General features: G+C 41.4%; 2 protein-coding genes across 5 annotated transcripts; one reads left to right on the top strand and one right to left on the bottom strand.

The window, feature by feature from the left end:
* Positions 1 to 134: 134 nt before the first annotated feature.
* On the top strand, positions 135 to 7015 carry LOC146507130 (carnitine O-acetyltransferase). 2 transcript variants are annotated; one of them, XM_085179467.1, is made up of 14 exons: positions 135 to 473; positions 1654 to 1923; positions 2109 to 2227; positions 2868 to 2921; positions 3059 to 3224; positions 3350 to 3524; positions 3634 to 3812; positions 3910 to 4010; positions 4098 to 4217; positions 4323 to 4445; positions 4541 to 4676; positions 4761 to 4823; positions 4906 to 5043; positions 5157 to 7015. In XM_085179467.1, the coding sequence occupies exons 1-14, from the start codon at positions 447 to 449 to the stop codon at positions 5370 to 5372; spliced, it is 1887 nt and encodes a 628-aa protein (XP_085035593.1). In that variant the 5' UTR covers positions 135 to 446; the 3' UTR covers positions 5373 to 7015. The 2 variants fall into 2 exon arrangements, with proteins under 2 accessions (XP_085035593.1, XP_085035594.1); XM_085179468.1 differs by lacking the exon at positions 135 to 473 and adding an exon at positions 483 to 620.
* Positions 5906 to 22455, bottom strand: adamts13 (ADAM metallopeptidase with thrombospondin type 1 motif, 13). Of its 3 annotated transcripts, none has more exons than XM_085179451.1 (29): positions 22241 to 22455; positions 16594 to 16654; positions 16341 to 16474; positions 15968 to 16051; positions 15610 to 15734; positions 15373 to 15519; positions 14732 to 14866; positions 14375 to 14525; positions 14171 to 14275; positions 13938 to 14089; positions 13785 to 13848; positions 13353 to 13479; positions 13115 to 13263; positions 12909 to 13029; positions 12615 to 12695; positions 12357 to 12538; positions 12115 to 12271; positions 11248 to 11377; positions 10988 to 11167; positions 10702 to 10900; positions 10521 to 10623; positions 10314 to 10443; positions 10039 to 10215; positions 9747 to 9951; positions 9253 to 9562; positions 9023 to 9166; positions 8754 to 8933; positions 6733 to 6908; positions 5906 to 6629 (listed from the first exon to the last, which is right to left on the bottom strand). In XM_085179451.1, exons 3-29 carry the CDS (start codon positions 16443 to 16445, stop codon positions 6474 to 6476), a joined length of 3975 nt encoding a protein of 1324 aa, XP_085035577.1. In that variant the 5' UTR covers positions 16446 to 16474; positions 16594 to 16654; positions 22241 to 22455; the 3' UTR covers positions 5906 to 6473. The 3 variants fall into 3 exon arrangements, with proteins under 3 accessions (XP_085035577.1, XP_085035576.1, XP_085035578.1); XM_085179450.1 differs by lacking the exon at positions 22241 to 22455 and adding an exon at positions 16951 to 17164; XM_085179452.1 differs by lacking the exons at positions 6733 to 6908; positions 22241 to 22455 and adding an exon at positions 16951 to 17167 and having other exon boundaries at positions 6521 to 6629.
* Positions 22456 to 23194: the final 739 nt, after the last annotated feature.

Raw genomic sequence — 23194 nt, 5'->3', positions numbered from 1 at the left:
TTTGTTCTTCTTCTTCTTCTTATTATTACAGTTATTATTAGTAGTAGTAGTAAATGTGCCATCATTTCACTGAACTTGGAGGTTTTAATATGCAATTTCTGAACACAATAACCAGAAGTAGTAAAAGACAAATGCTTATTAGCAGCTCTTGTGGAGCATTTGAATCAATTTTTCCTAAAATGAATAAAACAATGTGCTAAGGAAGCTTTCGTGCGGGTAGAGGTTTAGTGTAATTATTTGTTTTGAAACAGCAGTCTCACGTGTGCCAAACTCCACCTAGAAAAATACGACTTTTCAAGGAGAGAGAGCGCTTGTTTTGTTTGCTGTATCCGACGGGGGGCGGACAGCTGATCGCAGAGTGCTTGTCCTTGAGACATGACTGCCCGAGGGTTTCCCCATCTATATTCCCGGGACAGTCCAAGTTTTTAGCGCGTCCGTCTGACAAGATGCTGGGTGTTTTTGTCAGAGCCGCGGTGAGTCCTCCTTTTTTCTCCTTTTGCGTGTGTTTTAAGTGCGTGTTAAAAAAGCGCAGTAACGTTACGTTTGATTTTGCGACATCAGGTCAAGTGAGTGAGTGAAGAGGGAGGGGCGCTGTGCAGAATAGCAACAATGTGGCAACAGTAGGTTAAAATGTAACTTACGTTCACCCAACGTGTGCATTTAAATTGTGCGTTAAGGAATATAACGGAGTATTTTTTTATTTTTTTCGGGGTGGGGGTTAGCTAACATTTTGCATAGCGTTAGCTTAGCGTAGCATAGAGTAACTTAGCGTTAGCTTAGTTCGTGACATGGGAAACAGCAATGTGACGGCAGGTTTAGTCGACTCGGAGTCATCCCCCCAGTATTATCCACATTCTTCCATCTTTTCTGTGGTGGAGTGCAATAAATACACAAAAATATTTAGCAATAACTTTATTTTGATATCGCTAACCGGAAGTTAATTGTCGTGTTCCAGCTTGACATAAATATCCCTACATTTTTTTCAAACCGTTACGTATTTAATTCAACCTTATTTGGAGTAATATTAAATCAAATGGGATATCATAGGAATGTATCTTCTTAATTTTGGTCAATAAATCTTATAACGACTTTATATTGGTGTGTTTTTGTTGTCGCTTCCACCCGAAGGTTCAACTGTGTCAACCTATTTATAAGCTGGCAGAGACTAACACCAGTTAGTCCGAATAGTATAGCTGCTTCTGTCGGTTGTTTTGGTGTCCGTTTTCATGCACCAAATCATCATCTCACTGTAAAGCACGAGCCTGTCTAAGTTATTTACCGTTGTTCACAACGCCCGAAGCTGGTTCTTGCTTAAACCTGTTTGCAGCGACTCATTAATGTCTGCAGTCATAGATTGCATGCACTAAACAACATGTTGACACTTGAGGTTAAAGATATTCAATTAATCTGCAGGGTTAACGAGCCCCAGTGAGATTATCAGTAAAATTACATTTCAGTAGTCACACTCGTGTATGAATGTACTGGGCTATTTATATATTTAACTGTCTGTTGGGCTACAATATGAGCCACTTCAAATAGCAATGACACCTTCAACTTTCTAGACTTTCTAAATCCATTTGTAATACTCCAATTTAATGTGTAATAGCAGAAAAAACAGAAGAGTTTTTAACTTAACAAGATATTATCTTATAGATGCGGCCAGGTATGGTGAAGCCATGTCACCTAGTCAGAACCGTAACGCAGATCCTTGCAAGGCCCCTGACACACCAAGAGGGTCTGCCTAAGCTACCTGTGCCACCCTTGAATCAAACGTGTGAGCGCTACCTCGCAGCTTTGGAGCCCCTCGTCAGTGATGAAGAGATGGATCACACCAGGAAGGTGGTACAGGAGTTCCTTAAGGGTGGTGTAGGAGAAAGGCTTCAAAAGGGACTGGAAAGGCGGGCACGCAAGACGGACAACTGGGTAGATAATTGGATTTATTTAACTTTTATGTATCAGCGTAGACATGATGAGTGTAAAAGCAGTCTTTTGACAGAAGAATCTGTCTTTTGTAATTACATACACTAAATACATGTTTAATTTGGCTGTTTAAGAAATTAAAGTAATTCTTTTTTCACCCTGGTCTGACTACAGCTGTGTTTGTGTAGTTAACAGAATGGTGGATGCAGTCGGCCTACCTGGATTGCCGTATGCCAGTGGCAGTTTACACCAGCCCTGGAGTAGTCCTGCCCCAGATGCACTTTCATGATCGTCAAGGTCAAATGAGGTGAGAAACCAGCATGCACGTACAGTATCCAAACTGCTTATCTTAATAATCACAGGCCCACAAACACTAAAAAAAAACCCAGCACTTGTAATGGGTGCAGTAAATTTTCAGGGCTCCAGCAGTACCAGTTATAAAGTTTAATTGTCTGAATATAACCACAGCCATTAAGCTGTTTTAAAAAGTGATTTACTTTGTGTTGAAGTTACAGTACAAGCTCATTTTAAGCTGACCTTTGCACAGTCTTCTCTCCACATGCTGGCTATTTAAAGCCCCAGGGCTTCTCATACCATTGCTCAGCTGTTTTTGAATGCTGTGACCCATGGGATATGCAGTGAACATAGGGGCACCATGGAGATGTAATGCAAAAATAACAATGAAGATAATAAGAATATATGTGCCAAACATATGAGACTGTGGTAAACAAGCCAGTGCTTGTTTTTGTTTTGTTTTTACTTTTAGCTTCTAAGAATTTAACTGTGTTCCTCTCCATTCATAGTTCATGACTGATTTTGTTCCGTCTGTGAACACTATATATGAGCGCTAGCTTTTGGAGCATCGATGCAAAACAAAGCATACACTGACCATTATGTGTAGTAATCTATAATCTGACTTGTTATTTATTTATTTTTATTTTTTGCAGGTTTGCTGCCAAATTAATTGCAGGAGTTTTGGACTTTAAAAAAATGATTGACACGTGAGTTTGCCTCAAATCAATACAAACATTGTACTGCTGTAGCAATAAGCTCATTATCACCATGGCCTGCAGCTGTTTTTTGTTTGGTTTGTTTTTTTCAAAACTGCAAATGAATAATATTAGTTACTGTGTTGTAGTCAGACTCTGCCTGTAGAGTATTTGAGTGGGAAGCCTCTTTGTATGGACCAGTATTACCAGATCCTGTCTTCTTGTCGTATTCCTGGACCAAAGAGAGATACTGTTTTAAATCACACCAGAGGAAAAACACCTCCGACTCACATCACTGTGGTCCACAACTTCCAGGTACTCTAGATGGCACTGCAGTTATTTCTTCATTTATAAAGATCCTGATTTTTTTTTATAGTCATTATGAAGAAAAGGAGTAATAAACTAAATCTGTTATTGAATCAACCCGGCTTCTCTTCTAGTTTTTTGTCCTAGATGTGTACAACAGTGATGGCACTCCACTAACAGTGGATCAGATTTATATGCAGCTGGAGAAGATCTGGAACTCATCTTTGCAGACTAACAAAGAACCGATTGGCATCCTCACATCACAGCACCGCAACACTTGGGGAAAAGCCTATAATAACCTGATTAAGGGTGAGGACAAGCCACAGTATCAGCCAGATGTATTCTATAGATAGAAAGCATTTTTTTGTCAGAATCTTGTGATTCACAAGTTCCATTTCCCCCTTTTTTTTCTTCTCAGATAGGACGAATAAAGACTCAGTCCGTGCCATCCAGAAAAGTATTTTTACAGTTTGTTTGGATGCTCCAATGCTGCGGGTGTCTGATGACTTGTATCTGAGCCGCGTAGCTGCCCAGATTCTGCATGGAGGAGGTGCTCGTTGGAACAGTGGCAACCGCTGGTTTGATAAGACGCTACAGGTCAGTTTAAGAGAACGCAATGACTCACAGATCCAAAGTAATAAACAGGATTCTGGCAATGGTTGAGAATTTGAATGTACCTGCAAATCGTCCTCAGTTCATTGTTGGTGAAGACGGTGCATGTGGACTGGTGTATGAACATGCACCTGCTGAGGGTCCACCCATTGTGTTTCTCATCGATTACGTTGTTAAATACATGTAAGTTTATTTCAGATTTTAGACTAGTGTTTCTTCGTGTTTATGATGAGCTCACACTGACTCGGCGGGTCACATTTTTTTCAACAGGCAGAGGACTCAATTCCGTCGCGCTCCCATGATTCCCCTGCCCATGCCTCAGAAGCTGCGTTTTAACATTACACCTGAGGTCAAGAGAGATATTGAGAAGGCCAAACAAAATATGAACATGTATGTCATGCTGTGCAGTCAGAATCTAGTTTTCTTGTTGTTGTTGTCATTTGGGCTTTGATGTCAGACATTTTCTTTGACTCCCTCTTTTCTCATTTTTGTCAGAATGGTACACGACTTGGATGTGAAAGTGCTTGTGTTTTCTCACTTTGGAAAAAATGTGCCAAAGAAGCATAAGCTCAGTCCAGATGCCTTTGTGCAAATGGCTCTTCAGCTGGCGTACTTCAGGTGAGAAGTCTGCTCTCTTGAAAGGGGGGGAAAGGTCCCGTGGGATGCAGACACTGAGTGCACCGCATGATATACTTTTTTTTTTTTCAATCCAGGATCTATAATATTTGCTGCTCTACCTATGAGAGTGCTTCCTTAAGAATGTTCAAATATGGGCGAACAGATGCAATCCGCTCAACTACTGCAGACTCGCTTGAATTTGTCCAGGCAATGCAAGACCCAGCTAAACAGGTACTAGTAAAAATGATGGGATCTCATAAGCGATGGAACATTTTAAATGTGATGGTTAAAACTGAGCAGTAAATGTTCAAACAGAGCGCAGAGAAGCTGGCACTGCTGCAGAAGGCCATTCAGACACATAAAGAAAACACGTACAACGTGAGTGCTGGAATCCTCAAAACAACCACTTTTTAACTACTTGATAAATATTACTTTAACATGCTCACCATTGCTTTTTCAGGCAATTCATGGGCAGGGCATTGACAGACACCTCCTTGGGCTCAAGAGGCAGAGCATAGAAGACCTGACCTCTATACCTGAGATATTTATGGACACCTCTTATGCTGTGGCTAATCATTTTAATCTTTCCACCAGCCAGGTATATTTGCATCTAAGAAAAGCCCCAGTCTGTTACTGCTGAGCAAAGGATAATGTGTTGTAATATTTGTTTCCTTTCATGTTTGCCCTCATCCCTCCCGTCTCGATGTCCAGGTTGGCTCCAAGACAGACTGTGTGATGTGCTTTGGTCCAATGGTGCCAGATGGCTATGGAGTGTGTTACAATCCCATGGATGAGCACATCAACATCGCCATCACAGCCTTTAACAGCTGCGAGGAGACAAATGCTGCCAACTTTGCCCAGGCTGTAGAGGAAGCACTGTTGGACATGAGAGCTCTCTTGGAAGACACAGCTACAGCCAAGCAGTGATCCCACACAGGAACCTGGCACGGTGATTTTGTGCCCCCGCCGGGCTGTGGCTGTAGCTGAACCTGGAACAATGCCACACTGACACAGACCTGCAATGGACTGAGTGTGTTGGAGCTATGGGGAAACCAGTTTTTAAAGGAATTATGCGAAGTTTACCGTGTGACTATCAGTATTGAGATAGAGCTATATATAGGTGTGTGTGTGTGTGTGTGTGTGTGTGAACTTTAGATTATTTACTAACTGTAATAGTATAAGTACGGCCTCCTTTTTTATACTTCAGCAGGTCTGTGTGCTATCTTCCAAATGACTTTGTCCTTGCTTAAGTTAAAGATTTTGAGTGCTTTGGTTTGTTTATTGTTTATTTAAGGTCAAAATAATTTGCATATAGTTATAACAGTTAATGAAAAAGGATCTTACATAAAGATCCTTTTTCATTTCACTTTCACTTGAAGATATAATATGCAGTTATGAACCACAAGAACTGTATGGTGGTAAGTAAATCTGCAGGGAAACAGCCTTCTTGTAATTTCTTATTTTCCTTTTTCAGGGGTGTTGCCTTTGTACAAAGGGTGTGTAGTCTCTGACCAACAACTGAGAGTGTGAGTGCAGGACTCTGTAAAAATATAGAACGAGGGGCATTACTGTCACAGTCTTCTCCGCTGTCCGTGTCATGAAAAGCCGCAGAGGTCCTTCTGTTTGGTGGGTCGGAGCGGAGCCAGAGGCAACAGCAGCCATCATGGAGCATGCGCTTCAGGTGCATTCCCACAAAACCCAGCAATGCAGCACCTCCCTTCACAGTTGCGATTTAGAATGAAAAGTGCTGCGAAACAATCACGTTATCACAAATAACATTTCATTTCACAGCTATTTGAGTCACAGCTTCATTCTTGTTAACACCGCTCCTTTTCACCTTTCACCTTTTTCAGCTCGCGTGAGCACCGCTCCTCCCTCTCGCTTTGTGGAGCCAGAGAGGAGGGGCCAAATATAAATGTTGTGTTCAGTTTATAGAAATCACATAACTGATAACTGCTGCATATTATACCTTTAACTCTTTCTTCTCAACAGAGCACAAGTGAACATTGTCAAAAACAGTATCTGGTATCAAAGGCGCACAAATGAATATCGAGCTCTGAAGCTTCCTTCAGAATGCAGGTAGTCTCCGTGAAATTCAACCTCAGCCATATTTCCTGATGAGTGCCACTGAAACAGCTGGTTACCTTTAAACACGTTGGTCTTTAAGACATCCTTGTCCCGGATCTGAACAACACAAGAATATTGCAGTAGTTATACTCGTGCGCTTTTTGTCCTTGTAAGATATACAGCATATTGAACCAACACATGTTAGAGAGCTTGTTCGCACCATTATGTATGTAGACTGGGAGTTTGTGGTGTTGAATACTAATCCTATGTGTAGTGCTTGGATTCTGATCTTCACTGAGGGAGGGGCATTGATGAGCACTCGACAGGTGTGGTTAGTGCTGGACGTTATTGGATTCTCAAACACACCGCTGGGGGAGAACAGCTGAATGTCACAATCTGAGGGGCAAATATGAGGCGCATTGGATCGTTGGTTAACAAGTTATCATCACTATAGTCTGTGTGCAGTTTTGTGCAATTGCAATAAAATTTACAGTTGTCTACAAGGAATATTATAGCTGTGAATTGATTGTTCATAGCTAAAATATCACGTCCTTCCCACCTGCATGGAGGATGGAAAGGATATGAACAAAACAGCCCATATAGCTGGAAATCTTAAAACAGTCTTACTCTATCCAAGGCAAAAGCGTAAAAAACGTACAGTATTCTCATCTGACGTTATGTATTGCAGGGCTTTTGTTTATGATTGCGTTAGACTGGAAGTATTCTCACTGCGTCATACAGTACTGTGCGAAAGTCTTGAGCCAAACCTCACTCCTTGATATTTTGTTAGGAAAAATGGGGAAATAGGTGTCAAAATTTACTGAAGATGTGCAAACATGCACACGTGTAATATATACGCTATATGAGGTATAAAACAGTGCTTGTACATTTCAAATTAGGTTTGGTATTATTACCTTTATTCTTCCACACAGCCTAAACCCTCTTAGGCAAGCTTTCTTTTAATTTAAAGTAGTCTTCAGGAATAGTTCTTCAGGCTTCTTGAAGGAGATTCAAAGCTTTTCTGTGGAAGTTGTGATCTGTTGTCTGCCAAAATAATTCCACACTGCTTCAATAATGTTGAGGTCCCAGCTCTGGGGAGGTGAATCCACGATTCACTGTTGCACCTCTCTGCTGACCTCTGACATGCTGACAATAAGTTGAACTAAATAGTTCTGGTTTAGATTCAGACCTGCTGGCACTGATCATCAGTCCATTTCTTGTTTAAGTTGGCATAGCTCAAAATTGTCTCCATGTTTCCCTTTCTGAAGAATGGCTTCTTGAAAGCCACTCTTCCACTGAGAGCATTTCTAATGAGGCTTCAGTGAACAGTAGATTCCACTTTCCTCCAGTTTATCCTCATGATGACTTTTGAAAATTACACATACATCCGACTCTTTGGAAGGAAAATAAGAGTGCAAACCTCAATCAGCTCACTCTCTGGGCAGTATTTACTTTTAAGGAAATAGTGAATGAATTTTGTATGTATTAATTAGTTTTCGGTCTTCTTTTTAAACATACTGCACTACAAATGTATTCAAGTAAAAACAAGTGCAAAGTGCAGGCTTTTGTTATTTAGGAGTAGGTAATGGATAATAGGTATTGATTTGTTAATAACTGGACAGTTTGACGTCAAACAAGAGGTCGGCGGTCCAAAGTAACATGCTATTTAAAATTCCCACATATCTTTCCCTATTTGCCCGTATGTTGTCAATGTAAACAAAGGCAGTAAGAAATATACGGCTGTTTTAAATCATTTTGACCTTCAAAACAATCTATTAAGCTTTAAGGAGAGGTCAGAGGTCAAATGAGACATTATATTTTAAATCTTAGTATGGTAGTTTATATATGTTGACAATGCACACCACCAAAGAATCATAGTTTCTAAGTTGTATGGCTTTTTGTAAATTTTCAATCAAATTATTAACTTTAACTTCAGTTGAAGATCGCGGTGGATGTAATGTAAATTTTAATGGATTGCTAACATGACCCCGCTGTGCCCCCCTGTAGAAAGAGAGTGACACACATGTAAACGCTAGTTAGTAGTGAGGGATGGCTTAAGACTTGTGTACAGGCTTGCAAATCTCTGTTAATTAAGTTTAAATTCACTTGTTGCTGCATCCACTCAAACAACAAATGAAGGATGCTCTTTTATTAATCATAATCCTATCTTTCATGATATTTGACAATCCTTCTTCATTCCTTCTGCAAAACATTCCTAGTTCTGTTCAAGCACCGTCTTACCTTGATGGTGGCTCCTCTTCTTATTTTTCTGTGAACTGTATGTAAACACAACCCCGCTCCCTGGCGTGAGCAGATTTTGACGCACCAGCAGGACATTTGTTCTGGTGGTCAGTTCAGTACCTCCCACATGCGCGCACTTCCTCATAAATGCCAGTCGGTCGAAAAATGCCACGTACTCCTCTGTAAAAATGCACGCAGAGTTGCATTTACTTTGCTGCAGCAGCCTTTACACAGAAAGTAGCAGTATTAGTATTATTAATAGAACCAACTTTTTCTGCAGTCCAGGGAGCTGGACACCACTATAATGTGAATGACCTCATCCAAGGGTCGGCCTATGGATACCACACAGCGATCTGTCACATCAGTCAAATCCACTGTGCCTGATTCCTCCAGCAGTAGCTGTCCACATGCACCTAGACAGGAGCAGATGTTATAATATTAATAATAATGCTTTGCCTTCGGTTCTTCGTGAGCTCTTAAAGTATTTATGCCTACTGACTTGATTTATGGGTTGGAGTGAGTGTTGTGGCAGCCACTGGGGTCACTGGGATGGTGAAGGCCTCTGTTGGACTAGGAGAAAGTTGGCGTATGCTTGGCTGTGATATGTTTTTAGGGCTTAGAGTGGAATGCAGAGGAGTGGGTGTATCTGATGTGGATGGCACATCTCTGCAGCCGCCCGTGTAGCAGCCCTGGATGGTGATTGGCTTGGGCATGTGCATGCAAATCAGGGGGCTGAGGGGCTCTGGCTTAGAGGGGCCCATGCAGGACACAGCTCTGGATTGGATACCGTAGCCACAAGATACTGAACACTTGAGAGAAACACAACACTTATGACAAGGAAATTTCACAATGTTAGCAATATCACGCTTAATGAGACATCAATATAGTGCTCGGTATTCAGCGAAGCAGTGGACAGGGGAGAAAAAAAACAGGTTCAAAAGAGATTATTTCATCCCATTTCTATCTAATAGCTATCCTCATCTTGTGACGTACCTGGCTCCACGGCTTCACCTCCCACCTAAAGGTGCAGACTTGCACCAAGCAGGGCACTGTGATGGCTGGTTTGACAGCTGCATGGCAGTTTTCCTCTGCCACCACGCTCTCCTTGCCATGGATAAACTGGACACAAGACACAACCCTCTGAGCTACACCTAGGTCACAGGAGACTGAGCAGGGTAACGTCCCGAATACCTTCCACCTGGCCAAGTGACAGTGGTGGGGAGTTGATTATTTTTTTTGCTGTTGCAGAAATCGATTTCAGGTTTGCATTTTGTGTGATCTTCACCTTGCTGGGCAGCTGTGAGTGTTACATGATACCACTGCTGTGGGCTCGGGAAAGTTACTGCACTCCGAATCTTCCAAAACCACCTCCTCCCCTTCTGCTTCCCGAGCACAGTACAGCACCCTGTTTGCTACCCCTCCTCCACACGTAACACTGCAGACTCCTTGCTTAGAGCGCCACCTGGTTGTTACAAGAAAAATATCCTGTAATTTTAAAACATTTATTTCAGATCTGCGTCCTACTTTCTACACATCTCTATGGTTACTACAGTGTCTCACATAGGAGGGCAGGGTAAAGTGCTGCATATCTCAGACTTGGGATGAGGTTTAGTAGAGGCATCACAGTGGAAGTCAGGCACTCCCAGTGTGGTTTGATGGTCCACACAAGAAAACCACACCTGCAGAGTTCCTACAGCACATAATCAGTGGGCTTTGAGTTACTACATCTGAGTAGACAGCACTGTTTCTGACTAAAGGAGGACTTACCATTGCCACAGGTCTTTGAACACTGGCTAATAACAGGGCTCCACACATACACACGAGGCTGACTAGAGCGTGGTAACAAATCAGACTTTAGACTGGGTTGTTCCTGGTCAAGAAAGACAAAATTGTAGAGATGTTTCACATTCTTAAAAAACACTGGAGTTCAAGTTATCGTTGATTTTACCTCTCGGTCTGATTCCCACCCAATGGGACACACATCTACCACACAGGGCACAGAATCGGGGGGTTTAATCTGCTTTGAACAACAACTTTGATCGACTTCAACATCCACGCCACCTTCAGGTCGGACGCACGATACAATCCGTTTTGCTTCTCCTGGCCCGCAGATTGCCGAACAATCCCCTGGCTCTGACGCGTGCCATCTGTAAACGCACAGACAGAAGATTTACGATGTTAACTGTTCACACTCTGTGAATCTAATAATCAGCATTACAATGCAGACTTCATACCTGGCAGGACAGTACTGCAGGTTACACTTTTCAATAGCGTGCGGAGCTGTATCAGGTGGACATTTGGAATCTGGAACCTTCACCACATCAGATCCATGTTTCTGAACACACCTTACAGGACGCACTCTTTCTCCCCCACCACAAGAGGCGCTACAAGGCCCAAACGTCCCTGCAGTCCATCTGTAAAATAGTACATTTTACATGTGCTAGTCCGTGCTGAGCACTGTATGTCAAAAGAAGCGAATGAGTATGAACCCAACCTGGGGGGACAGGGTGCAAGATTACAAGTTGTGTAGAGCGGTGTGGTTGGACGAGGTGTTGAACAGTCATGTTCCTCCAAAGGTTTGCTGGTCTCTTCATCTGCACAAATATAAACATGCCTCCGAACACCTGTTGAGGGGTGAAAGGTGGAAGAGGCAAACATTTACAAGACCTTGGATTTAACAGTTGTAGCCTCCTATAGTCTACATCAGGTGACAAACATAAGGTAAAGACCCCAATTCATCCAGGGCGTAAATTATGGACTTCTAACTGTACATTCATGAATTTTACAACTTTTCCTACTTATAAAGACCTCCCCCACAGCCTTCATGCTACACCAAAGTAGTGAAATAGCAGATAAACAATTAAATGACAGAAAAATTCACAGTAAAATAAACAAGTAGGACATTATCTGTAAATTAACAAGACAGTCTGGGCCTGTATTCTTTAATTTACTACAGCATAATCTCTTTATCATGTAGAAGAATTGGGATGTGCTGTTAACATTGCACCAGAGACTGGTACACTTTTTGTCACTCTTCAGCAACAAATGTGAACTTTAGTCAAGTAAAGATTACTATGATAGTGTTAGCAACCTTTTTATTTATGTTGCCAACTAAATGATTTTCATTCAACTTAGTTCCACTTCATTGTTTTCCCCAATAATCTAAGCTCTCAGTAGGGAGCGCACACCAGAGTTTGACAGCCACTGCTAAACACTATTATACAAATGCTTTCAATATGGCATCTTACTTGCAAAAGACATCTGTTTCCCAAACAAAAAGCAAACACTACACGGTCTCTCAAGGTCTCAAATGATCTCCGTCATCAACAGTATTTCTTTTGTCACTTTCTTCATTACTTACCTGATCCACAAGACACAGAGCAGGGTGTTGTGAAAACAGACCATTTGCCTTTGGGTAACACATCCATTTGGCTGCTGTTTCTGGTAGGCACATAGAACTGGTAGCTAATGTTTGGATTTGTTTTTTCTCCATATTCTTTTCCATATTTGCGATAGATCTACAGTGAGAAAAAACCAAAACAAAATCACTATAACTGTTGCACAAAGCCACATGAACAGTTTAGTAAGATTTCCTGTCCTGACCTGTACTTTTATCTCCTTTTGCAGAGGCCCAGGGACGAGCAGCTCCTCCATCTCAGGCAAAAGGTCAAGTGTTAGATGGATTCGGTACTCCAGGCGATTTTCATCCAGCGGGGAAGGGTGGGTCATATTCAGAGCCATGCTGCCCATTCCAGACACAATGTACGTCTCCCCAGCCTTTACAGCTGTGGATGCAAAGTTTTAATCCTGTTAAGGTTGTCTTATAGAAATGTAAATCTCCTGTCCAGTTATGCCACTCACCCATATGAGTGAAGAGAGGTGCCCTGTTGATAATATGAACCTGTGTGGCATTCACTGGCACCGAGACAAAGGTGATGTACTCTGAAACAAAAATAAAATGCTGATTTATAACTGATGCACGATAATACAGCAGTTATTAATGCTATTAATTATTCTTTTCAAACTAGTAAAGAAAAAAAAAACCTTTCACACCCCAAAAGCATTAAATTTGCTGTTATGTAAGACCGGAAAACAGCAGGAAAACATCATATTTGCTTTACAAATAACTTAAATGAATGGCACTCAGTTTGTTACCTCTGGCCTGACCACCACTGTAGGAGTCAGATATCAACCTGCAGGATGACCCATTTCCACCACACACCCCACAGATATCCCTTACTTTTCCAGAGTGCAGGACACCATCACAGCCAAACAGCTGATCAGAGACAAAAGAAAGAGCACAGAAAGAGGGATATGGCATTTGATCCCTGATATATTTAGCCTCATTAACCCATCCCTACCTGGCATCTGCCTCTTAGACAAGCTGCTGTAGCGCCGAATGGAGGAGGGCTGTCTGTCTCACAGCGAGTACCATCCACAAACTGAGAGCCACGGCTCACTACGAAGTTTTCTCCATCTGACTGGCACATATATCTGCACTGTTCATCCCCTGGTTATGATAAGAATAAGAAATGTTAGGTGTACACATTTTTCACATTTTGCTCTAAAGAAAAAAAAATCGAGTTTGCTTAGACCTACCCTGTGTAAAGCCTAATGCAGGAATCCATGTGTAGAAGGAAGCACTGTTTGGTGGCAGGTAGAGGGTGTGGTTATCTGTTTGGGAGCACTGCTCTGCCATGAAATTAAGTTGAGTGCGCTCACAAGGCTGCAATAAGGTAGATGGTAAGAAAAGTGTTATTTTCTCCTAATAATTCAAGTTTACACTGCCAAGCCCAAATTACAGTAAGGATACTCTGGCAGTAAACTGATTTTACTGCCAGTAAATTTACTGCAGTAAATTTTCCCGTAATTCTAAGACATTTAATAATTTCTGTTGAAATTATGGGCTGCAAACTACTAAGAAAAGCTAATTCAAAGCTGGGAATGATTTTGGGTGCAATGTTCCATTGATTAAACAATATTGACCTACTGTATGGAGGCCCAATGTAAACATAGCCGGTAAGTACTTACTTGCTGGTTACAAAGTTCAGCCTCGATATCTGGGCCCTCACAATCATTCCCTCCAAACGCAGGTCTGAAAATTAGAGGTGACACACCAAAATCCCACATGTTCTTAAGAAGAAGTTCAGCAACATTTTTTTACTGACGCATCCATTTGTTAACCTTGGGTTGTTACATTGCCGCGTACGAAGTGTGACTCCGCCACCACACGTCCTCGAGCAGGAAGAAAACTCAGACCAGCCGGACCAGGAGCCGTGAACCACATCAGGGGAGCTGAGATCATCTGGAGACACACAGCGCCCCTTTAGACACCACTAGAAGAGAGGATTGCATCCCGTAAAAAACACGCTACTGTTTGGGAAAGTGATGACTCTCTGGTGCCTGCAGAGCTGTACCTGATTAGGACCGCACTCTGTCCCATCCAGAAGTGGCACTAGGAGGCGTTTGCAGGAGCTATTGTCGTCTAGATTGACGTGGCAAGACAGAAAACGACAAGCTGGCTGATGGAAATGAGAAAAACGTTGTTAACAAACTGAAAATGTGGAAATGTCAATTTCCGATGTGAAATCCCATCCTGTGCCATGAAGACTGTGACATACCAGGTCATTATTGGTGAAAGAGCAGGCTTTCGCAGTGCTGCCAAAAGCTATACGACACTGGTCATCCACGCCATAGTAGAGCCCAGGCTTCCAGTCTTGCAGGGATCCTTCCATTGCAGGGAGATCTTTTACACATTCCGCCTTCCCTTCACTGAGAATACCAACAGATCAGAAAACCCAAAGCGCTGACATTATATCGCGCTGAAAGACTGAAGACTTAATATAAATTACGTTTTAAGGATCAACCTCTGTGGCAGATATGAAGACACGACCTAAGATTAAATACCATATTCAGTAGTGCCAGATGTGCATGATAAATGAACAGCTTGCACAGCTGCTGTGAACAGGTTGGCCCACCTGAAGAATGTAAGAAGCTGCTGTCTGCTGCAGGGAGACCAGGTCAAATCCACACTGTTGTAGCCTCCGTCAGAGGCCATCATGAACCCACTCCTGCTGCAGGTGTTTCCTACTCCGTCATGGTTGATTCCAAAGCTGGGTGAAATACAGTCAAGCATAAAGGATGTTAAAGTAACCATAGTGTAGGATGCTGTGAGCATGCGGTTGTGAAAAGATGACATTCCCTGGCTGGTGACATTTAAAGGTATTTTAAATTGCCAAGAATACCAGAGCAAACAATTACGGTAAAACAGTCTTGAAGCATGTAAAGCACCATTTAAACTGTCAATCACGGTCCAGTATGGTGACTATAGTGAGTGTTATGAGCTGAATTAAACTGCACAGTACAATTAAAGCTTTTTTATGGGTCTATGATTTGTGAAGAATTTCTTGGAAACATTGAAAACATTTCCTGTATAGACAAAAATTTATCTCTGACTGAACATAGAAAGGAAAAACTCACTTAAGGGGAAAAAAAGCAATTAAACTGAATTCTACTGTTTGATCATTTCAAAATGACAGAAATAATAAGGAATGCCCCAAATTAGACACAGCTATAAACTAAAGTGTACATTTTAGGTCCCGTGGATTATCCCTTTTACCTGTGGCCAATTTCATGAGCGATGGTGATTCCCAGGTCAAAGCCAGTGTCCTCTGTAATCACACAGCTCCAGTCACTGGAGCAAGCCCCACCGAGCTGTGTTACTCCCCTGACCTGCTTGTTTCCATCAGGCAACACCAGGTCATACCTGATTGTGATGGTAAAGCAAAAAATCACTTTGCTCATCTGCAAGATAATAAAACATCCTCTTATAACCAGATACAGACAGTTAACATACCTTGTAATGTACAGTAGAAGATCTGCATGTAGCGGGTCCGTGTCATTTGAAGGGTTAATCCTTCTGCCCCAGTCACACACACTTCTGAGAGAAGAAGTGATGTTGGTAGACAGCTGGATCTCTGGCTAAAACATGGTCAAATGTAACAAGAGAATTAAAGTACTTTGCACTGAAACTTTTAATCATGTTGCTCACATTCGGAGTCACTATGGATAGCAGCAGCTTAATAAGCTATAGATGTGACAACTTACACAAGCACTGTAGGACTTCAGATTATTGTGCTAAAAAGCTATATCTAATATTTGGTAATTTGTGACTTAACTATAATGAGCTGGAGTCATAACAGAAAGCCACTTACCTCTGGCTCTGACAGGATGATCATGCGGACCAGGTGCACCCTCATGTTGGCGCCCAGGGTAATGTCTCTCAACAGCTCTGAGGCCTGGGTGGAAATTGAAATATAAGTCCAATTACTATATTTTATCACTTTCAGTGTATTGGGACTATAGAATTGCGGAGCACTTACACCAGGCCAGACTATGGAAAGAATTCAGCAGACACGGTACAACTTCAGAACACATTACTGTCTCTGACTTATTGCTTTTAACACCTCTTTCATTATCTGCTGATTCCTCCCTATATCCTCCTCACAGCTCCATTTACGGATTGTTCCAGTAAACATTCCCATCCACTAGTTCTAACTTCTTTTGCATGTGTGTGATCAGGCTTACAATGTTGAGGTTGGTGAGGATGTATCTTTCTGTGTCCTGCCTGTGGACCTGCTGGACATCAGGCCCCACCACTACCAGTAGCTCCAGATGGGTGATATCAAGCATCACAGCTGACCGACGCAGTCCCTCACTTACTGCAACCAAGAAGAAAACAGTGCAGACACAGAATGATAACCTGTCTGTGTGCCAGTGGTTGTGTATATACTTTTTTTCTCATTTTGTTGTATTTTCAAGCTTCCATTGACACACATACCTGTGGAATGAGAAGAACCTGGATAGGAAAGTACTCTTGGACTGGTCGAGTGATGAAAAGGCTTTTGAAAGGAACAAAACTTTGTTTACATCTAGTAGTGAAATTAATGCTGTGTAACTAAATTTAGACATGTGAGTCAAACACCAAAAAAAACATGAAAATACTTTAAAGATACTTTTGCTTGTTAGCAGTATGCATGTAAATCCAATAACCCAAGTTATGACTCTCTGTAACTTGTGGGTTTTTCGCAGGATGATAAACAGCTTAAAGTTGAAGAGTTTAATGTACTTTGCAGAAGTTCCGAGCAGTGGAATGACTAACCGCAGTGCTCCTGTTCACCCGCAGCTTTCCACCTACCTTTTCCAATGGAGAAATCATTAGTGCGCTTAAGCCAGGCCGCAGCAGCAGACAGAACAGAGTCATAAAAACCATGTTTCTCCTTCTTCCTGTGTGTGTACCTGCTCTGCTTTAACACCAGGACAATATGTGATCCTCCTACTCAGAGCCAAGAGTCTGTGAGTATGTGTTTATGTAAACAGTAGGGACAAAGTTGATGAGCGTCACGCGTCATTTGCTGGGTTTTTTTTGGGGTAGGAGACCAAGAGGACAGATCTTATTGGTTGGCTCTCTCAGCGTGTGCTATGACTAATATGTGTCATTTCTTGCCTTTTGTCACTGAGTGATAAAAGCTATGACGACCCACCGAGATTTTGTATTTGCAGTGATGGCAGCTTCCTTGCTTTATTTAGCAACCAAAAGTCCAACTTTCGACACCCCACCATATTTATAGGCCTTTCCCAGACAACAAATGAATTGTGCTGCATTTATTACAAGTGATTGTGAAGTTTGTTACCCATTGTAGCCATTAGAGGGCACACATGATCCTGTGGATGAAATGAAAGTAACTGGGAGGGAGCAGGAGCTACTCCACAAGAGTGTAACAAACTAACATCCCTCATGTTCACGATAGAGATAAAACCAGAGTTAAGCTGCTTATTTGTAAGGGCTGAAGATTCAGAGTGTAAGCAATAAAACAGCTCAATTTATGCAACACTAGACAATCTAATAACTTTGGTCTGTGGCTATAATTAATTTCCTTTACAGTTTAAATTAGGTCAGAACAAAGACTTTCTTCTCTCCAACAATTTTTAGTGCTTTTTTTAAACACTTGGTGGAGGAAAGCCATTTTAAATATAACTTTATGCTTTGATGACATGGATACAGTAACAATGAACTTATCAGATTCCATCTGACTTTTAACACAACGCTGGTTTCTCATCCTGCTATAAAAAAGATTCAAGTATAACCAGAATGTATTCCATGCCTTACATAAACTCCGAAATGTTGTGGAAATAGCATTTGACCCTCTTCCTCTCTCGCTCGCTCTCTCTGTTCCTCTCCATCCCCTTCCTTCCTCTGGGGGTATAGTTTATCTCTGCAAAGCTAGGATTCAAGCCCCATCTGCCATTAGTCGGCCAGATATCTGCCTGTTGTCAGTCTGAATTAACAGCTGGGTGTCACAAGCATTACACCAGCGTCGCTGCTCCACTAAAACCTCAATGCCACGCTAGATTTGCCGAGCACAACAGACTGTGATGAGCGTCGTCGGATTCTCATGCCTGCTCACTCTGAGGAGGGCATGAATTGTATATTCATGATGTCCTAAATTATATATATCTAGCCATATGGGATACACAAGTGGGCACAGCAGATGAAGCCTCAGGAAAATTTTGTTTGGTAGTAATTACTGAGGAAGGAGGAAGCTGTTTATGGCTTGAAAAATGTTCATCGAAAGTAATCTCTGTTAGATCACGTTGTGCCCCATTTATAGTTATCTTATTGCTAGAAACTATATTAAAGTCATGTTAAACTGCATGTCACGCATTACGACATTTTGGAAAGACATTTGGTAAACTGGGTTTTTTTCACTGTGAAGTCCAGCCTCGCAGTGTTTAATTTTGAGATGCATTTAAGTAGAGTGGCTCTGGCTTGTACATAAAAGGATTGTCGCTCATCTGCTGCTCTTTGTCATTCCATCCATCTGTCACAGAGTCGCAAAGATTCGTGTGTGTGCAACATCAACAACAACAACAGAAATGTTCACCTGCCTCTTTATGACAGTCCATCACCAAAACTTTATGTTGGGGAAAAGCACTGATGGCAGATCAAGTATGTTAGTTTTAGTGGATGATTGAACAGAATCTTCTGACCTGACTTTTTTCTGCAAGTTATCAGTTGTAACTATAAGCAGAAGTCCTCGCATAAATATAGCACACCTTTCATGTCTCAGTAAAGCTGCATTTCTGTTCAGACTTAAGTACTGGACTATTTATAAAATTGTCACAGTGATGTATCAGATGCTGAATCAAAGTTACCTTCATGCATAAAAGTACCAGCAGAATGGCCCTGTAACATCTGTTTTTCAAACATATTGATGTTCCTCTGAACATTTATTTCCTCAATTTATGCATGGGTGTCTCTCTCTCTCTCTGGAAAATCTGTAAACCTAAGAATATTTCCTCCTGCTGGTGGAGTTTCTCCTCCCTTTCAGTGTTCCTTCTGCTAATTAAGACAAATATTGTGTTGATGCTATACTGTCAGCCCTGATATGATAGCTTTCCAGCATTTTCAAGGCAATACGGAGGGTGCTGAAACTCGAAATGTGCAGTCATTTTCCTGGCCGTGGCATTTCTTCCAGGAGCCCCCCAGCTGTTTTAGCATATGTCAGCATATCACAGGGATGCCGACGTTGCGCCGGCATTTAATGATGCCACTGTGCTGCTGATGGTGATGCCTTAATGATCGTGGTGTGCGGTTTCTGATAAACGGCTATAATCTGCAAGTGATTATGAACAATCATTTTCAGGGGAGGCGCTTTTGTAATATGTGTTTCAATAATGGTGTGATGTGAGGTAAAGCGGTGTTTGATCAATGCATTATTCTGTAATGTTGTCCTGTTTGGAAGTTAAATGACTATAGGAGCAGAATTTTCATGTCTCACTCTGGCAGTCGAGTTTTCTACGCCGAGACTGTTTTATGAGCTAAAATGTGTGGCATCACAGATATGCACAAAAAAAGAATTATCACACAAGGCCGACAGCAGCAGCAAAAACACTAGTTTAAAAGTCTGTGATATCACAAAGCAGATACTGTATGTATAAGCATACAGCTGGGTGGTGCAATGGTAATGCAATTGCCTTTCAAACAGATCCAGACAATGCAAACCTTACCTTTGTACCTGCTGCAATACCTACTGAAGTTAACTTCAACATAGTGATCTAAAATTAGAAAAACATAAGACAGCATTTAGACTGAACTTGATACAAGATGCAGACTTTAGTTTAGTAAACTCAACAAGGCTTCTAAAGTTCTAAACAATCCAGAAAGATAAAAAAAAATCTTAGAGCAATTTGCCCCATTTTTGCCATGGCCTCTTTCTCTATTTCTCAGCCTTGTTCTCTCTATTCCTATGGGGCTACTGTAACTGCAGTTGACTGCAATAAGGGACTGCAGGGAAGGATACTGAATACTAAGCTGGCCAAGTCAGACAGCCTACATTTTGATCCAACCCTCCCATGAATAGACAGAAAGCTCCTATCGGGCTATAGAACTATGGCGTGGCAGTTGTTAATGAACAAATCCAATAGCTGAACATCTGTTTACATGATGCTCGGGGGAGTTGAATTTTAATAAGCTACGCATGGAGATGTCTGACTGCAAAGTTTGGACTCGAGCATGAGTAAGAGGAATCGAGAGCAAAAATACAAATGAGGCTTCTGGTTACATGACTCGTCCTCACGTCCTTCAGTATAAAAATCAATACACGAAACTGCAGCACATTAATCTTTTTTTCTTCAGACCAATTAAAATTCCTTTCCCCATCTTGTAGCAAGTATGTATCTGAAATCATTTTCCCTTATTCCCATCTTGTGCTCTTTCCCAGCAGGACCCTGCAATCTCCAGATCAGTAATTATAGTAGCCTATGTTTGGATACACCATACCTGAAATTTGCTGGTATGGTGTCTCAATTTACAATCCCACTCTCAAGCTTTCAGTTTTATTTACTTCTGCCACAGACCTTCGATTGTGGATTCTTTGTCTTTTGGTCAGACACATGGAATTTAACAGAAGATAGTTTCATGAATTTTGGGAAAAGAAGGAACAATCTTTAAAAAATGGGGTGGATTGTGCAGTTTGTTTTAATAACATAAATGACTTGCACACACAGACTGTACATAAGAGATGTATGCAACCACTGAGAAAATCCCCCATTGGTTAGTAAAGTTTCATCCCAAAGGCTGAGGTGATAGTTGCATCTTAGCATTTTGAAACCAGCCCTAGTTGGGTGTGGCCACAAACAGGCCCACTCGTAGGGTAAGAAATTACCAATCACAAGGTAGGCCTGCCCCAAGGCAAATGCTGCTTTATTGCTGTGTTTTAACAGGGAGCATCATTTCTAGAATGAACATCATGCTGTGTTTAACAAACTAGCCACTGAGACCATAAAACTCATTAGGAAAGTATTTGCTGGGCTCATAGATCAAGCTACTGAAGGTTTGTATTTCCCACAGAGATTACTGAAATCTTTCTTGTTTTGGTAGCAAAACGACCCCCAACCCCCTTTCACTTTTTACGTGTCATTTTTCAGACCCGGAAACCAAGCCCACTTTTTAAATACAGTCAATAGCGTGGTTGCCAAGAAGGGATGGGCTTTCTTCCAAAATCATCCATCATATTATAACCACAAAAAAAAAGATAACCTTTTCTTTTTTTTGTAGCTCAGTGACTAATATTAGAAAATCATGCACATCCCTACCCCCAAGGCTAACAAACTTTACTCCCTAAATAACTGATGAATAATGAGGCTTTTACCTCTATTTGCAAACCTGTACACAGATGTCTCCCAATCTCTCTCTAGTCAAATTTGTGAATTTAATTTTTGTGGATGTGTACAAGTCCTGCAAATCTATCATTAGAGCTTGTGTGTGCACAGTCACATATGAAGATGTGCAATAAAAACATCCCAGTCTGTATTCAGCTTCAAAACTGTGCTGCTGAGAAAAGCAGACAAGTCGGGCGAGCCTCTCTACGGGAGAAAGTTGTCTGCAGTCACGTTTTCCTTTTGCCCTGAAATTTGTATTTTTTTTATACTTTAAACTTTATTAAGCATAATTCACTGGATTTTGAACCCAGACTTTCTCTGTGAAGGTCAAAAACTTGACCCTACCTTACAAAGTTAATATAGTACCTTACAAAGCCTATTTTCAGTAGTAACAGTATTTTTCTTTGACCACAATATTTTGTTTACCATGGTTGAATCAGACTGTCAGCATTTTATGTTATTAAAAATAACTCACTCATAAGTGATATACATGTATTCAGCTATATATAAGCTTTGATAAACTTCTGATACCTGAGCCCTCCACACTAGTAGTGTCTTTGGGGAGGACACTAAACTAACTTGCTCCTGATGCCAGACAAGCTCCTTGCATTCCAGCTCCACGGTCGAGTGTGTGTATGTGTGTGTCTGCTTATGTGAAACTCATTACAAAGCCCTTATAGAACCTGGCAAAGGTTGAATAATTTTCTGTAAGTGGTCCTTAACACATTTCACAGTTAAGATATGAAAGGAATAAATAACAATACCGGTCTGCATCAGTACAGGGTGTACTCCACTTCTCACTGGGAAAGGCTCCACTGCGACCTTGAATTGGGTAAGCGAGAGAAGATGCATGGATGGATGGATAAATATAAGAGTACTTGGATTCACTGAACAGTTATTGGATAGCCTGGGTCCTGACGAGAAAGCAAGTGAAAAGCAGTGAGTACACACATTTTTCTTCTCAAGAACATAACATAAAACCATATATGTAACAGCATGTACGGTGTTATGTTTAGAGAATGTGTGCACTTGCATACCTATCAAGCAGCAGACTATGGCATCAGTAGCCAATTCACCAACAGGGGGACCTCAGAAATTCCCTCTCACGTTTCCATGGTGGTCACGCTTTAACTCGTGTTCTCATTATGCCTGAAGCCCTCTGGTGAAGTTATTTTAATTTTGACCAAAGGCCTGTGAGTGTTAAAGTTCATACTCAGCAGTGATTCAGCAGCCTTTTGCTGAAAATGCAACGACCCACTTACACACATCATTTATTCACACCCCATTGTTTGAACGGCTTGCTGCCCTAGGGAGGCTTTGAGACTGTAGATGGGCTTTTTAACAAGCTAGCAGATCAGTCTCTCCAAACATGACTTGATGTTATCGTTTTGTAACCAAGCTTTAAAAAAACTAAACCAAGCATATCACAAAACTATTTCAGTGTGTAACTTGGCTACCTGCCGTGTTATCAACCATTAACATTAAGCGTGATAATTCACTATTAATGGAGGAAAGAGAGAGAACAGAGAGAGCCAAAGAGGCAGGTGATCTTTTTTGAGTATGGGCTGCTCTGCTGCTGACATTTGAAATCATTGAAAATAGCTTGTATTTAAAATGCCATTGATTTTAGGTGTTTTTTTTTTAATAAGTCATTGAATATGTATGATGTGTTAATGAGAAACGCCATTAACAAATGCTAATCATTTCTGTGTTATTTG

Source organism: Neolamprologus multifasciatus, chromosome 12, assembly GCF_963576455.1.
Source record: "Neolamprologus multifasciatus chromosome 12, fNeoMul1.2, whole genome shotgun sequence".
Classification (NCBI taxonomy): Eukaryota; Metazoa; Chordata; class Actinopteri; order Cichliformes; family Cichlidae; genus Neolamprologus; species Neolamprologus multifasciatus.
This window is presented reverse-complemented; position numbering and strand designations above follow the sequence as displayed.

Bases quoted from the DNA above. Each gene is read 5' to 3' on its own strand.
- adamts13 (XM_085179450.1), bottom strand. From the start codon at position 17,025: ATGGTTTTTATGACTCTGTTCTGTCTGCTGCTGCGGCCTGGCTTAAGC. The intron at 11,168-11,247 runs GTTGGGTTCATA...ACTATTTTACAG, and splicing joins CTTGCACCCTGTCCCCCCAG to ATGGACTGCAGGGACGTTTG. The intron at 8,934-9,022 runs GTTGGTTCTATT...GCATTTTTACAG, and splicing joins CTCCCTGGACTGCAGAAAAA to AGGAGTACGTGGCATTTTTC.
- LOC146507130 (XM_085179467.1), top strand. From the start codon at position 447: ATGCTGGGTGTTTTTGTCAGAGCCGCG. The intron at 2,922-3,058 runs GTGAGTTTGCCT...ACTGTGTTGTAG, and splicing joins TTTAAAAAAATGATTGACAC to TCAGACTCTGCCTGTAGAGT. The intron at 3,225-3,349 runs GTACTCTAGATG...CTTCTCTTCTAG, and splicing joins CTGTGGTCCACAACTTCCAG to TTTTTTGTCCTAGATGTGTA.